Source organism: Henckelia pumila, unplaced genomic scaffold (genome assembly GCF_033568475.1).
Source record: "Henckelia pumila isolate YLH828 unplaced genomic scaffold, ASM3356847v2 CTG_461:::fragment_3, whole genome shotgun sequence".
Classification (NCBI taxonomy): domain Eukaryota; kingdom Viridiplantae; phylum Streptophyta; class Magnoliopsida; order Lamiales; family Gesneriaceae; genus Henckelia; species Henckelia pumila.
The window spans coordinates 13,103,938-13,118,048 of record NW_027331831.1 but is presented as its reverse complement, the minus strand read 5'-3'; the positions used below and the strand labels follow the sequence as shown (position 1 = coordinate 13,118,048).

Sequence of the window (14,111 nt, the reverse complement as noted above, 5' to 3'; positions counted from 1 at the left end):
TTATTTTATTTTTTTAACCAATGACTCATAATTTTTTGTGCAAATATATTGTGTGTGTGTTTACTTTTAAAATTGAAATATAATATACTTATTTTTCTTGTATATTTATACAAAAAAAAAAAAAAAAAAACTCATTCGTTATAAAAATAAAGTATTTTATTATTATTATTTTGAATAAATAAACCACTTTATTTATCTATCCACTTAATTATCTTTCCAATAATATGTTATAAATGATATTTTATCATAACTTTGTTATCTATTTGCATCTTTTCTCTCACTTTACTTTAGTCATAGATTTTTTCCATTATATAACTAATAAAAAAGGTTACTTAGAACCAATATTTTCTTTTTTAAATATAGAAAAAATTGTTTTTTCGATCCTATATGTTTGTCACTTTGCGATTTCAGTCCTTTATAATTTCAGATTTCAGTTTTAGTCCGCTATCTTTATTTTTTTGGCAATTTTAGTCTTTTTTCCGACGTGGCGCTGACGTAGAATCAATTCAGTGCTGATGTGGAGCTGACGTGTACAGTGCCACATAAGCATTTTCGAATAAAAATGACCGAAATTGCAAAAAATCAGAACATGCAGGACTAAACTGAAATGTAAAAACATAGAGGACCAAAACCACAAAGTGACAAACATAGATGACTAAATTTGCAATTTTCCCTTAAATATATATCTCTCTTATATTTATTACTGATGCCGTTTACATACTATTTTAGTATGTTTTATCAATGAATTAATACACACTGAATTGTTTTCGAGTCATTTAAAATTTTTTAAATGCATTTGTAAATTAATATATATGTTTCTCACTTGTAATAATTTAGTATTCTTTTAGAAATTCTCGATATCTAATTTTAATAATTAAAAGAAAAGTATATTCATAAATCTGATTACTTAAACCACTTATGAATATGAGATTATATTGAAAACAAAAAATTCCATTAACATATATAAACGTCAATATATGGTTAATAAAAATGAAGTCTATTTTCTTTGAAACTGTTAGTTTTACATAATAGAACTTGTTCTAGGTATGTGTTTGAAGTAATACTAGATATACATACATACATATACATATACATATACATATACATATATATATATATATATATATAGTTTTGTTATGATGTCCACCAACCGTGTCAATTTTTGTGCCCACCATGTATAAAATACTCAACTATTGCACATGGTGGGCACAGAGATTGGCACGATTGGTGGGCAGTATAGCAAAACTCATATATATATATATATATATATATGATGATATTTACACTCCAAAAATTGATATTCACACTACAATTTTGACATTTAATGTGTTTTGTTACAAAACTATCCTCTTTTAATTATTACATATTTTTACAAGACTAATTTGCCCCTTTTATAAGTATACTTAATTACGTTTCCAAAACGATTCACTATATATTTATCGGGTTATAGAGTTTCTCAAGCTTTTTTGGAAAAATTAATTTAATTTCTTGGAAATATTTTGAAATACAATTAATAATTTACTCCGTGATTTTTTTTTCTAAAAATATACTTTGTAAGTAAATTGTTTGCATAAAGTAAACCATTTTTAGTTTAGAAACAATATTTAAAATTTTTATTTGTCAAATATATTTTTTAAATATTAGGTATTTTTGTTTATATTATTGTATAATTAGAGAAAATTCCAAATATAAAGTGAAGTCAATTGCTACTAAATTTTTTAATTCAAGTAAATTAATATTTACGATTGAGAATATTTTTCATTTTGAATATATATTTTTTAGTTCAAGATGCTCCATTGGTGTATTTGTTGTCAAAAGAGTTGATCCCGAAGGGGATTTCATCCCACATGAGTTAGAGAAGCTCATTGGCTCATGCGGGGTTAAATCGAAAGATGTGCACGAGTGAAGTAACTAAATAATTCAAGATCTTATTCATGTTTTTATATTGATCAGATTAGATTAGATGGACAATGTAGATTGTAGATTATATATATGTATATATATATATATAGTTCTTTTATGGTGCCCAACAATTATGCCCAGCTTCGTGCCCACCATGTACAATTGGTGAGTTGACTTATACATGATGGACACGGAGTTGGACATAGTTGTTGGGCACCATAAAAGAACTCATATATATATATATATATATATTAAATAATGATATTTAACAGCTAAAGTTTTTGCTTCACATATAAGTTTTTCTTCACATATAAGTTTTTGCTTTTAGCATTTCAATTTCAAATTTTAGTTACTATCATTTTAATTTTTTTTTTAAAGTAATTCATTATCAAATTTTTCTAACGTACGCATGTCATGTCGTGTGTCATGCTCTGCTTATATATTATTAAACATAAGTCATTTATATTAAAAAATGTCTCATAAAAGTAATAATTTTTATACAAAATATTCTATGAAATAGTTTCGTGGTCAATATTATGAGTCAGATCTCCAACCTGATTGATTTATGAAAAATACTTATATTAAAAATATCATGTGAATCGAGTCAAATCATATTACAAATATAAATAAATAAATATATATATATATATATATTGAAATATAAATCGATTCAAATCGTATTACAAATATAGATATACTAAGACATATGAGCTATCAAAAAAGACCCACTATATATATTTATTAGATATAAGACCTGAGTTTCTTTCAAGTACTCACCTATCATGCCCATTACCATGTCCATCAATGATGTGGCACTATTTTATTGGATGTGATAAAAATGTGGTCCAATAGAATAGTGTCACATCATTGATGGGCATGATAGTGGGCATGATAAGTGGGCACTTGAAAGTAACTCTACAAAACCTAATCTAATTAACCTAATCTAATTTTTAATATATGAATGTTGGTCTTGCAAATTTTATTTAGGGGAAAATACATAAATAAAAAAATCTCCACATTAATATTTTAAAATATAATGATGACACCGTAGCATTCCCAGTGCATTCTTCCTTCTTGGGGCCTCTCTCTGCGAGCTTGTGTCTGATGCTGCCTCTCCATCGTTATCTCCGCCGTCTCCTCCTCCCGAATCGCATCAATTTTGTGTCACCATTGCCGTGTTCCTGCGACGGAGATTAATCAGAGGTACGGGATTTTGTGTTCTTTTTATTTTGATTTTTCATTCTTTTGATTTTTCTTGATGAATTTTCAACTGGGTTATCATTTATCTGTGTTTAATTGAAAATGTACCATTTTTTGGATCAAGATCTTTACGCAATAGTTAGATTGTGGGAATTCTCGATCACGTTTTTTTTTTATTTTCTTGTTGGTCGAAACTTTTGATATTGTTTACATGGATTGATCCTTATTCAGGATTGCGTTTGTGTTCGTTTTGTTCTTCTTCTGCTTCAGATAGTTTGAGTTACTATGTCTTCCGAGAAAGATGTAAGAAGATACCGCGTAGGATATGCCCTCGCACCCAAGAAAGTGCAGAGTTTCATTCAACCCTCCCTTGTTCACACTGCCGAGCAAGCAGGAATCGACCTAGTTCAAATCCACCTCGATAAATCTTTGATTGAGCAAGGCCCTTTTGATTGCCTCATCCACAAGTTAACTGGCCCCGAATGGACCCGCCAACTCCTAGAATTCCGTTCGCAAAGCCCCCAACTCATCATTATTGATTATCCTGATGCGATCGAGCGGATTCGCAGTCGGGTTTCCATGCTTCAAGTCGTACAAGAGCTGATTATAAGTCATAAGATCTCAATTGGGATTCCGAAGCAGGTGTTTGTGGAAAGTCATGAATCGGTATTTGATTGTGTTAAATCAGAAGGCATGAACTTCCCAGTGATAGCAAAGCCTTTCGTGGCAGATGGAAGCCCTGCCTCGCATCAAATGTGGCTAGTTTTTCGAGAAACGGGTTTGAAGGAGTTGAAGTTAAACACCTCGTTTGTGTTGCAGGAGTTTGTGAACCATGGAGGGGTGATTTTCAAAGTCTATGTGGCTGGAAAGCACGTAACTTGTGTGAAACGAGGTTCCTTGCCGGATATTGAGCTAAATAAAGTGGGCAAGTCTGAAAATTTATTGCCATTTTCACAAATATCGAATTTGACATCTCATGCTTCAAGTGATGAGGGTGTTACAAGGCTAATTGAAGCCACCGAAATGCCTCCATCTAGTTTTCTGAATGAAGTGGCTACTGGTTTGAGGCAAGCTTTGAGATTGAATCTTTTTAACTTTGATATGATAAGGGACAGTAGGATTGATGACCGGTATCTCATAATTGATGTAAATTACTTTCCGGGATACGCAAAGATGCCAGATTATGAGAAAATTTTGACTTATTTTTTTCTTGATCTTCTGAAACCAAAGGTAAGTGATAGCTGCGAATCGTCCTAGCTTTGTCAAGTCATCTTGGAAATTCTGCGATGTTTCGGCCAAGAAGAAGTGATGATTAAACATACTGACATCTATTTTCGAACTTCATGAGTTGACATCTAACAAATTCATGTAGAAGCGGGCATTTGGATGGTACGATGGATGTATTGAATCTTCAAACTTCAGTTTTGCTTTTCTTTCGATGCATGTGATTGCATTGTACCTCTTTTCATAATCTTTGGAGTTACTAATAAAAACATCTCAGCATGTCGTTACATTCTGAATGTCAAGCTTGCATAATGTTTTAAATATTAGTAAAGTGGGCCAGGAATACTTTCGCCACATTGTCATGTTTTCTTCCCTCATACACCATTTTCGATTTTATGGTTGCGACTTCAAGGCTAATTGATGGATTGATTTACTGGCTGATATATTTATACTGGGAATTGGGAAAGCAATGTGTGTGATATTGTTACTATGGGAAAACAATGTTTTATTCGGTGTTCAAAAAGGCGCGCCTAACCGTCCCGATTTTTAGACAATTGAAGCTTGTGGGAGTTATTATATTTATTGACCGTCTAATCGTCGCCTAGACGTCTCAAAATCCTTTTAGGCGACCGCCTAGATTAACATATATAATTTTTTTAATTTTTAATTTTACTTTTTAAAAAAAAAATAAAAATTATTTGACATATTTGCCATCAATTTTTAGCGGATTAAAACGAGAAATATGTCATGTATTTCAAGTTTGAATTCGATAAAGAGGAATTGTTGGAGAAATATTAAGATAACAAGAATAATTAGATATTTAGACTAAAAAAACATCAGTTAGGCAGGTGAATTCGATAAAGACGAATTATTGGAGAAATATTAAGATGGATCGGACAAGAATAATTAGATATTTAGCCTAAAAAGAAAAAACCGTCTAGGCAGGACGATAAAGAGGAATTGTTGGAAAAATATTAAGATAACAAGAATAATTAGATATTTAGACTAAAAAAACATCAGTTAGGCAGGTGAATTCGATAAAGACGAATTATTGGAGAAATATTAAGATGGATCGGACAAGAATAATCAGATATTTAGCCTAAAAAGAAAAAACCGTCTAGGCCCTGCCTAAACGGTCGCCTAAGCGTCTAGGCGGACGGTTATCACTCGCCTACCGCCCATCATTTTTTAGAACATTGGTTTTATTGCTTCTTATGATACTCTAACAAAGGTTTAGGTTAAAAAATAACTGGCTGAAACACTGCAATAGAATTAAATGAGCAATATTACTCTTAACTTGGTAGAAGATTCATGACCAACTTAGTTGATGTAATCTCCCTCCCAGCCAGAGTGGATTGGCCCATCATCCTCTTATTCATCTCAAACATTTCCATTGATGTTGGCTCTTAACACAAGCCATTGAATGTATTTATGTCACATTCCCGTCGTGGGGACGACGTGCAGTTGTTCTAAAATGAGTAATAAAAGTTTCCAAAGAAATTTAATACGCACAAAAATGTGTTATGTGGATATACACAATCATTCCATTATACACAATTTGGAAAGAAGTAAGCTGATATAATTTAATAACAATTTGAATATTAAATTTCAAAGATGGTCCATCCCTCCAATACAACATCAGACACAAAATCGTCATATCCTAAGACGTGTGCACCCACACAAGCCTCACTTCACAAAATTGCCAGAACTCTTCCAATATACATAAAGCAGATGGTGGAATGCCTATATGAGGTTTTTCTTTAATAAACACAAACTGTGCTTAGATGGGTTCCTAAAATACACAGTTAACCGCTTGCGTCCATATGCGATCACTATATGGCTGTGGCAGCAACGCTTTTGTAAGCCACCTTAGATTTTTTCTGTTGTTCGTCTTGGAATTTCTGCGATTTCCGCTTCTTTCTTGATGAAACTGCAGCTGGCATAGGCTCTTCTTCCGTGATGTCAGAGTGATTCATATCTTCATCTCTCGACTCTGTATCCATTCCTTCAGGTTCGAGAACTGACATTCCTGCTAGTGTATAGTCAAAGAGGAACGTGTTGCTTTCCAATTTGTCTACTCTACTGAAATGCCTCTGAGTATAAGGAATAAGACCTTCAAGCAGTTCCCCGATGCCCTTTATCTGAAACCACATTAGTTAATGGTCTGATAATGCGCGGCTTCATAAAAACACCAGAAAATAACTACCTCGATAATTTCTGTAGGCGGGATGATGCTAAATAAACGAGACAACACAGAGTGCGCAACGTGACATAGTTTTGGCTTTGTATTCCAATCTCTTATATACTCCAGAAGTTTATGCAACTCTTCCTTGCTGAGAGGACATAGAGCTTTTTCAATCTGAGATTTACCATCTGTCTTCCTGTTAAGACGAGGCAAGTTTTTGTAAACAATCTTGACAGTGTCGCCCAGCAGGAATATTGTAGCAATAAAAATCAACATTTCACCTGCAGAGCTCACTAAATAACTCGAAAAGTTTGTGAGGTCTCCGAAGTTCAAATGCAAGTTGGATGGCTTTGATATAGTCGGCATCAAAAACAGCATTCTCCAGTTCTTGCCCTCTCAAAACACCTTCCTCCTGCAACCACAATATGATAATTCTCCACTCAGATCCGCGTGATTATAGATCCGACTCAGTCACATGGAAGATTTATTTAATGCGGGAAGTGTATTAAAAATCACTTTGTTCTATATATAGGATGCATTAAATCAACTTGTTTAAAAATTAAAAATGGTTTTACGAGATTCAGCTCAGTCCAGCCAGAGAAAACCTATGCAAGGAACAGCCAAATTTTATGCAAGTTTCTTCATGCAACGTGTAACCTTGACCACTAAAAAACTCTACTGAAAAGTCGGTTAAATATGAGAATTTCTTCCCACAAGTAAGCCCTTCGCATTAAGCATATACTATAGTGTCATGAACCAAGAAACTTTAATTTGAGAAGGAACTGGCTCACTTCTTTGCGAAAGGCTTCCTCTTTATCTGCAGCCGTAGAGTCATGCCACAAATTAATAACTGCGTCACCACCACCTGTTGCAATCATTTCTGTCTTCTTACCTATAGCCAATGCCCAGATCTGCAGACAAGAAGTGATGAGCAGCAAAAGAAAAACACAATGAGACTAGACGACAACACTGGGAAAACGATGATAAATACACTTCACCTCCATTGCTCCAAAATTGGATAAAATCAAAATATTCACGTAATTGAGGACAAAACATATCCTAACAAATTGAAATCAATCTGCAAAAATACCATAGTTTCTTTATAAGACATCTAATTCACCCTTTGTTTATGTTTTGGCGGATGTTTGCCACAAGTATCATTTGAACTTCGACAATACATAATTTTTCAGACAGGTTGTTGCTGTTGAAAACAAGACTCATTGGCGATCAATGAAGACATGACTTTGTCATAGCATTGGCGGCTTTTAATAGAACCACACTCTGAATTTGTGCTGCTTGAAATAGCAGCCAAACCAAGACAGGAATGTGATGCGACTGAACATGATCAACACATCTAGATACTATCAACATCTAGTGTTATTTGCTAAAATCTAAGAATGGAAAGCGCAAACAGGTCATTTGAGATTTAAAGTTAATTTGATTAAAGACAAACTCGGTACCTTGTCCTCATGTTGATCATAAGTAGCCACACATTCATTTGTTTTAACAGTCCATAGCTTCACCAAGCCGTCAGCACCTGATAGGAGCAAAATTTGTTCACATATCAAAATCAAGACGAAGTAATGGATTATGTACGGAAAATTAAGAACAGAATTGACAGGTTAGATTACCGCAAGAAACAAATTGGGTTCCACATGTGATAAATGATGCTCTGATCACACTTGATGTGTGTCCTTCAAATGTTTTTAAACAAGAACCATCAGAGATTGACCATATTCTTATCGTCTTATCACCAGATGCTGTTATGACACATTGGTCAACTGGAGAAAACTCCACAGACCAAATTCCCCTTTTGTGTCCTTTAAGTACAACCACAGAAACCAGTTCTGGGAGCCTCCATACGCAAGCTGTACGGTCCTGGATATGATTGGTGGGGGGGACAATAAGATACCTTCTCTTTCTTGATCCATTCAGAAAAGTCCCTGAAGTAATTTCAAAATAGAAGTAGTTTAAATGGATTTTCTCTTAACCTGGGAGCCACTACAAACGAGACTATCATTGGGTGCAACTGCTAACGAGTTTATATCTTTGTCATGGGCCGCTACAACCGCTTTCACTTTCAAGTTGGAAACATCTTTTACATCATCAGAAACTCCATCTAAGCTCCACACTTTAAGTGTACGATCACTAAACCAAAGGTAATTCCAGAAAACAAACATAAGCAGTTAAGAGAAAAGGGGGCGGGAATGCCAGAAATAATGAGTGCATACAAACTATGATTAAGGGACTTTAAAACAAACAACACTACTAAGTTCATTTAACAAGCTTTTCTACATTATTTAGATACCAGGACCGTAAATCAAATCAAAAGGAACTGCAAATTGTAATGTGCCATCAGAAGAATTAAAAAGATTGAACTAAAATCTGGGCTGAATTCTAAAAAGAAAAGCAAAAATGTAGCATATTTGAAACCAAAACGTTAATTGCTCAATCAAAAATAAGCAAACTATGCAATCCAATTCCAAAAACAACTGCGTAAAGCATTGTAACAAAAGGTAGAACCACAGGCATTGGATTATACTGCCAAAAGATGATAAGTTAAAAAATTTCCCAACATTAAGTTTAAAAATACCTCCCACATAGAGTTAATAAACTAACCCCGCAGGCTGTTAGGCCCAATAGACCAAGCAGGCCCAAAAGAAGGCCCAAGCCCTTATCCGAAGACTAATTAGAAGGATCTAGATCAGGGAGGGTTTAATATAAAAATCTAAGTATTGCTACTCAGCCAAGGGTTTAATCCCTTTACAAGAAGAAAACTCTTGCCCCTAGCACAAGCTAGTCTAATTCAACCAAATAAACGTGAATTCCCCTCCCTAACAATCTCCTCTCTATTTATTCCCTCCCCTGATCTAGATCCTTCTAATTACTCTTCGGATAAGGCTTGGGCCTTCTTTTGGGCCTGCTTGGTCTATTGGGCCTAACACAGGCACACTTTCAAGTTTAACTGTGAAAGTTGAACTGCTACCTAGTTCTGCTTTCAAGCAAAGGCAAAGGCACTCGTTGGAGCTTTATGTGTATAGCAAGCAGCAATATTGAAAGACTGTTGCTCCTATTACCCAATTCCAGGAGGTATTTAATAGGTGTTATCATTTAAAAATAGCCAGGAAATATTACATGTCAAAAATCTGCCTCATATTTTATTTACAATATCTTTATATTTCAAATCCATACACATGTCATGTAAAACCAGTCATAAAAGAAGGAACCTGCCATCAGAAAAACTGAATTATTTACCTACTACCACTAATAAAAAAGTTCCCGCTTTTCTTTGAAAAAGCAACAGCACCAACAGCTCCCATATGACCTATGCCAACTCCAATGCAGCATCTGCTTTGGGAACCCCACAGCCTAACCTATGAAGATAGCAGAATCAGCATCTAAACATGTAATCTCAAATACAAAAAGCAATCGTAAGTCTAGACTGATGTCAAATTATAAAAGCAAGATATCTATTCAAACGACAGAAACGAAACAACTGATTTTAATAATGCTTCAACCTAAAACTCACACTGTTGTCCTTGCTTCCTGTAGCTATAAGTGTTCTTTCAGGACTTTGGACACAGGTATCAAGGCACAGAACTACATCGGTATGGCCAGACAATACATAGGAACATGACATTGATGCCAGATCATATACTCGTACCTGCACATTGACAATTTAATGCAAAAACCAAGAAAGAGTTACAAAACCACAATCACATCCATATGATCAGTAATCGTTTAAATGGAAACCCGGGACAAGTATTTCATCTATATGGCAAAAGTACTCATCATAGAATCGCACTTCAATCTTCATATAATGATACAAGCAACAGAGAATTTGGAAAAAAATAACCTGCTCTACACTGGTAGCAACTGCAAGGAATTGTTCTTCTTCATCCAAAAACTTCATATCAGCAATCTCTTCATTATATCCAATGAGCCTTTTGCTCAGGGTTAAATTCAGACCCACTTCAGCATGTTCTTCCAAAACATAGATGAGAAACTGCTGGTCAGCTGTAACACAGAGCAATCCCTGACCTAATGGTAGCATCGAAGCTGATGTAAAGCCCCTCTTGACATCTTCTTTGTCCATAATAATGGTAACATCAGAAGATTTCTGCTCGAAAAGGATTACTGCCCTGTACAGAATTATAGAAGTTTAATATTAATTTACAAGAAAGAGAGGATGAGAGTATGAACTCTTTAATCAAGATAGAAATACAGCGACCACGAAATATTGTTTGTGCAGTCACGTGAAATTTTTAAATGAACAATCGATGACCAAAGTAGCAGAAGAGCTGAATTGAAGACCATGAAACAGCAAATGAAATTATACATGAACAACAGGTATCCTGTAGGAGATCCAACTCTCTAATCTATGTAAATATCACATAGAATGTCAATTCATGAAATTTTCTCGGTATTGGATGTCCTACCCATCTGAATTCCATATCCTCACAATCCCACGCTCACCAACAGTTATAAATGGAATAGGCGATACGCCTATCTTCTTCCCGTGTTTCTTTATTGATGACGATAAGGATGAGGCAAAAGGGGATGCAGAATATATTGTGCAGACTGCTTCTATAGCCTCGTATGTCGGTACAGTAGTTGCACAGGTATAATTGTGTAGGTTCCATATGTTCACAACCTGAAATCATCAGTGTGCGTAATATATGAGCCAGAAAAGAAGTGGCAAGCATAGGACAATGCAGAGTACATGTACAGTAAATTCATGGTATTCGAGAATGTTCAGCTAGGTTAATCAAGTACGATATATCCAGTTCAGGGCCTCAGGCTAATCACTTTCTACTAGCAGTAGGCTTTTCTTTTCATTCAGCAGTGACTGCACTAATAAGTACTCATAAAAACACATGACATGCCTTGTCTCTTCCAGCAGTGAGCAAGGACCATCCATCTTCAGATATTGCAATCGAAGTAACCACTGACTGATGTTTTTCTAGAGTTGCTACGCACTTTTTGCTGGTAAGATCCCACACTCTTACAGTAGCATCATCACCACCTGAGAAAAGCTGCCCATAAAACCAAATATATCGAGCATTATACATACATAGTTTTCCCCTAATACCCATGAGCGGTCATTAGACATAACAAGAGTGGGACACAATTTAATCATATGAAACTCACAAGTAAGCGGTTTGGGTCAGGGTGGAATGTAATGCTGGTTACCACCCCTTTATGCCCCTTGAAATAATGTGTGCAGAAGCCTCCATCCACGTCCCACACCTGCACTTTCTTATCGGACCCTGCTGTAGCCAGCAATCCTCCAGAGGCATGGCAAGCCATTCCCATCACAGGCCCTTCGTGCCCCTACTTCCAACACACCAAAGTAAAGTAGTTGATAAGTTGAAAAAGGGGGGAAACCATGTTGATCGCATGTTCAGCTCTAAAGAATCAAACTTTTAGCCGTAGGAACATAATTTTTTTTAAAAAAAAAAACCCCCCACCGAAATCAAATACCACACAATCTAAAAGCAAAGCTGAATCCAAACTTGAAGCTTCAATTACACAACACCAGACATAATGGGATGAACGAAACATAAAGACATCTGTTCTATAAAAAGTACCTTCCAGGAGCGGATGCATTTGAGAGAAACAAGGTCCCAGACTCGAATTTGACGGCTGTGGCTCGTGGAGAAAAGAAAATCATCATTAGGGCTAAGTACGAGAGCCGTAACAGGCTCAGAATCACCATCAATGGTTGATTTGATGGAAGCATTGGAAGAATCAATAATCTTCAGAGCATCATCACAGGCGCAAACGAAGAATGAGCCGTCGGATGAGACGGCGTAAGGCCCACCGGTGTAGAATTGCTGAAGGGAGCTAACGCAACGGTAGTTTTTCTTCAGAGTCACAGCCGACGCCATGATTGGATGGTTACTGGCGAACTAGGGTTTTAGCAAACATCCCATATGCCTTAAACCCTAACCCCCACACGACAATTTCTCATCCTTATTCTTAAAAAAATTAGGGTATTTGTTAAATTCCATATATGACATTTTTATTTTTATTATTTTTTTCGTCCAGATTAAAAAAATATTAAAAAAGTAATCATTTACAAATTTTATCCTTTAGTCATATTTAATATATCTCAAAAATTGTTGCAAGTTTTTCAAAATGTAGTTAATAAAAATATATTAGTAAAAGTATAAAAATATATTGTTAAAATAATCAGTATCTCAAATCTCTACAATTCAAGTTGATTTTTGATTTTGTTCACACGATTATGTATAATGTATATTAGTACTCGTACGTGTCGTGTACTTATATAGTCTGTATTTAACGAAAAAATGAAAAATAAATAATGAAATAAAAAATTTAATATGACATTTTCGTATATAAAATATCTACCAAAGAACCAAAAAATATATTTAATGTGACATTTATATAATTAAATAGCTATCAAATGACAAAAAATAGAGGCATATCAATGGCAACACACCAAAAGTTTTCTTCATACTTAATATAACATTAAATTAATAATCGAAAATTTGACAATTGAACGACGGACCATGATACTAAAATGTCTCAAGTTTAATAATGCAGCATAGATAGTATAGATGTAAGAAGGTGATCGATACTTTAGTTGCAAAGTCGATTACTCTAAGTATGGGTTTAAATCAAATTGCATTGAAGCTCAATGTATTTAACATGCATTACTAGAGACACCGTTGAAAGCATTGTTGTTATAAAGTGTGAAGATTTGAGTTGACTTTTATTAGTTGCCAATCAACGGCTCAGATTCATCATTTAACTGAATATTGATCCAATGGTTGGAGTTGGTCATTAGGTTAGTTACAGGGATGTAAATCTGTTTTATGAGCTGAGAGATCGGGTTTTGGGTCTCACTTCTTGATTGAAAGGAACAAGTTCATATTTCTCTCATCTTTCTGAAATCGTATTCCCAAATAGAAAGGAGAACAAAAGATTGCTCATCTGGAAACAAGATTGATCTTCAAAGATATCTCTTGACAAAGATGAAACCATCAAGATTAGAGTCTATCAAAGTGTTTTCCAGTTTCTTTTTTTTTTTGTTCCTAGTTTTTCTGTTGATTAATGTGTTGTACACAAAAGGGGGATTGAAACGATTGTGCGCACTGATCGTATTATAGTGAATTCATATGGGTGAATCCCAGAACCTTGGATGTAGGATTGGTTGATAATCCGAACCAAGTAAATTCCGTGTGTTCTTATCTGCTTTGTTCGTTCCTTCTTAGTTTCGAATAGATTCTTGTTCTTGGTTGCTGATTGTGTGCTTGGTAGATTTATTGGTGTAGGTCTAATACCAACAAGTGGTATCAGAGCCTGAGGTTCTAAAATCTTGGGCTCAAGGATTCGATCTTGTTACATCAATTCCTCTTATTCACTTGTGATCTCTGTCTCGACTCTCTTTGAGGATTCTTTTAAGAAAGATGTCTACTGGCCAGGGGCATTCTCTAGCAATGTCTTCTTCGAGATTTGAGGTGGAGAAGTTTGATGGAAAGAACGATTTTAATCTATGGCGAGAGAAGATGATTGCTCATCTTGGAAATCTTGGATTAGATGATGCATTACAAGGTGAATCCAAACTTCCAAG

At 34.9% G+C, this 14,111-nt stretch overlaps 2 protein-coding genes across 3 annotated transcripts; one reads left to right on the top strand and one right to left on the bottom strand.

The window, feature by feature from the left end:
* Window positions 1-2,972: 2,972 nt before the first annotated feature.
* LOC140872259 (inositol-tetrakisphosphate 1-kinase 1) lies at window positions 2,973-4,626 on the top strand. 2 transcript variants are annotated; one of them, XM_073275076.1, is made up of 2 exons: window positions 2,973-3,105; window positions 3,373-4,626. In XM_073275076.1, the coding sequence occupies exon 2, from the start codon at window positions 3,388-3,390 to the stop codon at window positions 4,357-4,359; it is 972 nt and encodes a 323-aa protein (XP_073131177.1). In that variant the 5' UTR covers window positions 2,973-3,105; window positions 3,373-3,387; the 3' UTR covers window positions 4,360-4,626. The 2 variants fall into 2 exon arrangements, with proteins under 2 accessions (XP_073131177.1, XP_073131178.1); XM_073275077.1 differs by having other exon boundaries at window positions 2,979-3,105; window positions 3,334-4,626.
* A 1,276-nt stretch (window positions 4,627-5,902) lies between these two features.
* On the bottom strand, window positions 5,903-12,463 carry LOC140871494 (protein TORMOZ EMBRYO DEFECTIVE). Its single transcript, XM_073274027.1, has 14 exons — window positions 12,103-12,463; window positions 11,663-11,845; window positions 11,398-11,547; window positions 10,951-11,165; window positions 10,368-10,653; window positions 10,041-10,175; window positions 9,767-9,885; window positions 8,503-8,659; window positions 8,143-8,389; window positions 7,972-8,048; window positions 7,303-7,422; window positions 6,793-6,923; window positions 6,533-6,707; window positions 5,903-6,467 (listed from the first exon to the last, which is right to left on the bottom strand). Exons 1-14 carry the CDS (start codon window positions 12,400-12,402, stop codon window positions 6,159-6,161), a joined length of 2,604 nt encoding a protein of 867 aa, XP_073130128.1. The 5' UTR covers window positions 12,403-12,463; the 3' UTR covers window positions 5,903-6,158.
* Between the last annotated feature and the right edge of the window lie 1,648 nt (window positions 12,464-14,111).

What these genes read in the sequence shown, in the direction of transcription:
- LOC140872259 (XM_073275076.1), top strand. Translation starts at nt 3,388, where the DNA reads ATGTCTTCCGAGAAAGATGTAAGAAGATACCGCGTAGGATATGCCCTC.
- LOC140871494 (XM_073274027.1), bottom strand. Translation starts at nt 12,402, where the DNA reads ATGGCGTCGGCTGTGACTCTGAAGAAAAACTACCGTTGCGTTAGCTCC. An exon ending in TCACTGCTGGAAGAGACAAG is followed by an intron (nt 11,166 to 11,397) that starts GCATGTCATGTG and finishes TGATGATTTCAG; the next exon opens with GTTGTGAACATATGGAACCT. An exon ending in ATGATCAACATGAGGACAAG is followed by an intron (nt 7,423 to 7,971) that starts GTACCGAGTTTG and finishes TCTTGTCTGCAG; the next exon opens with ATCTGGGCATTGGCTATAGG.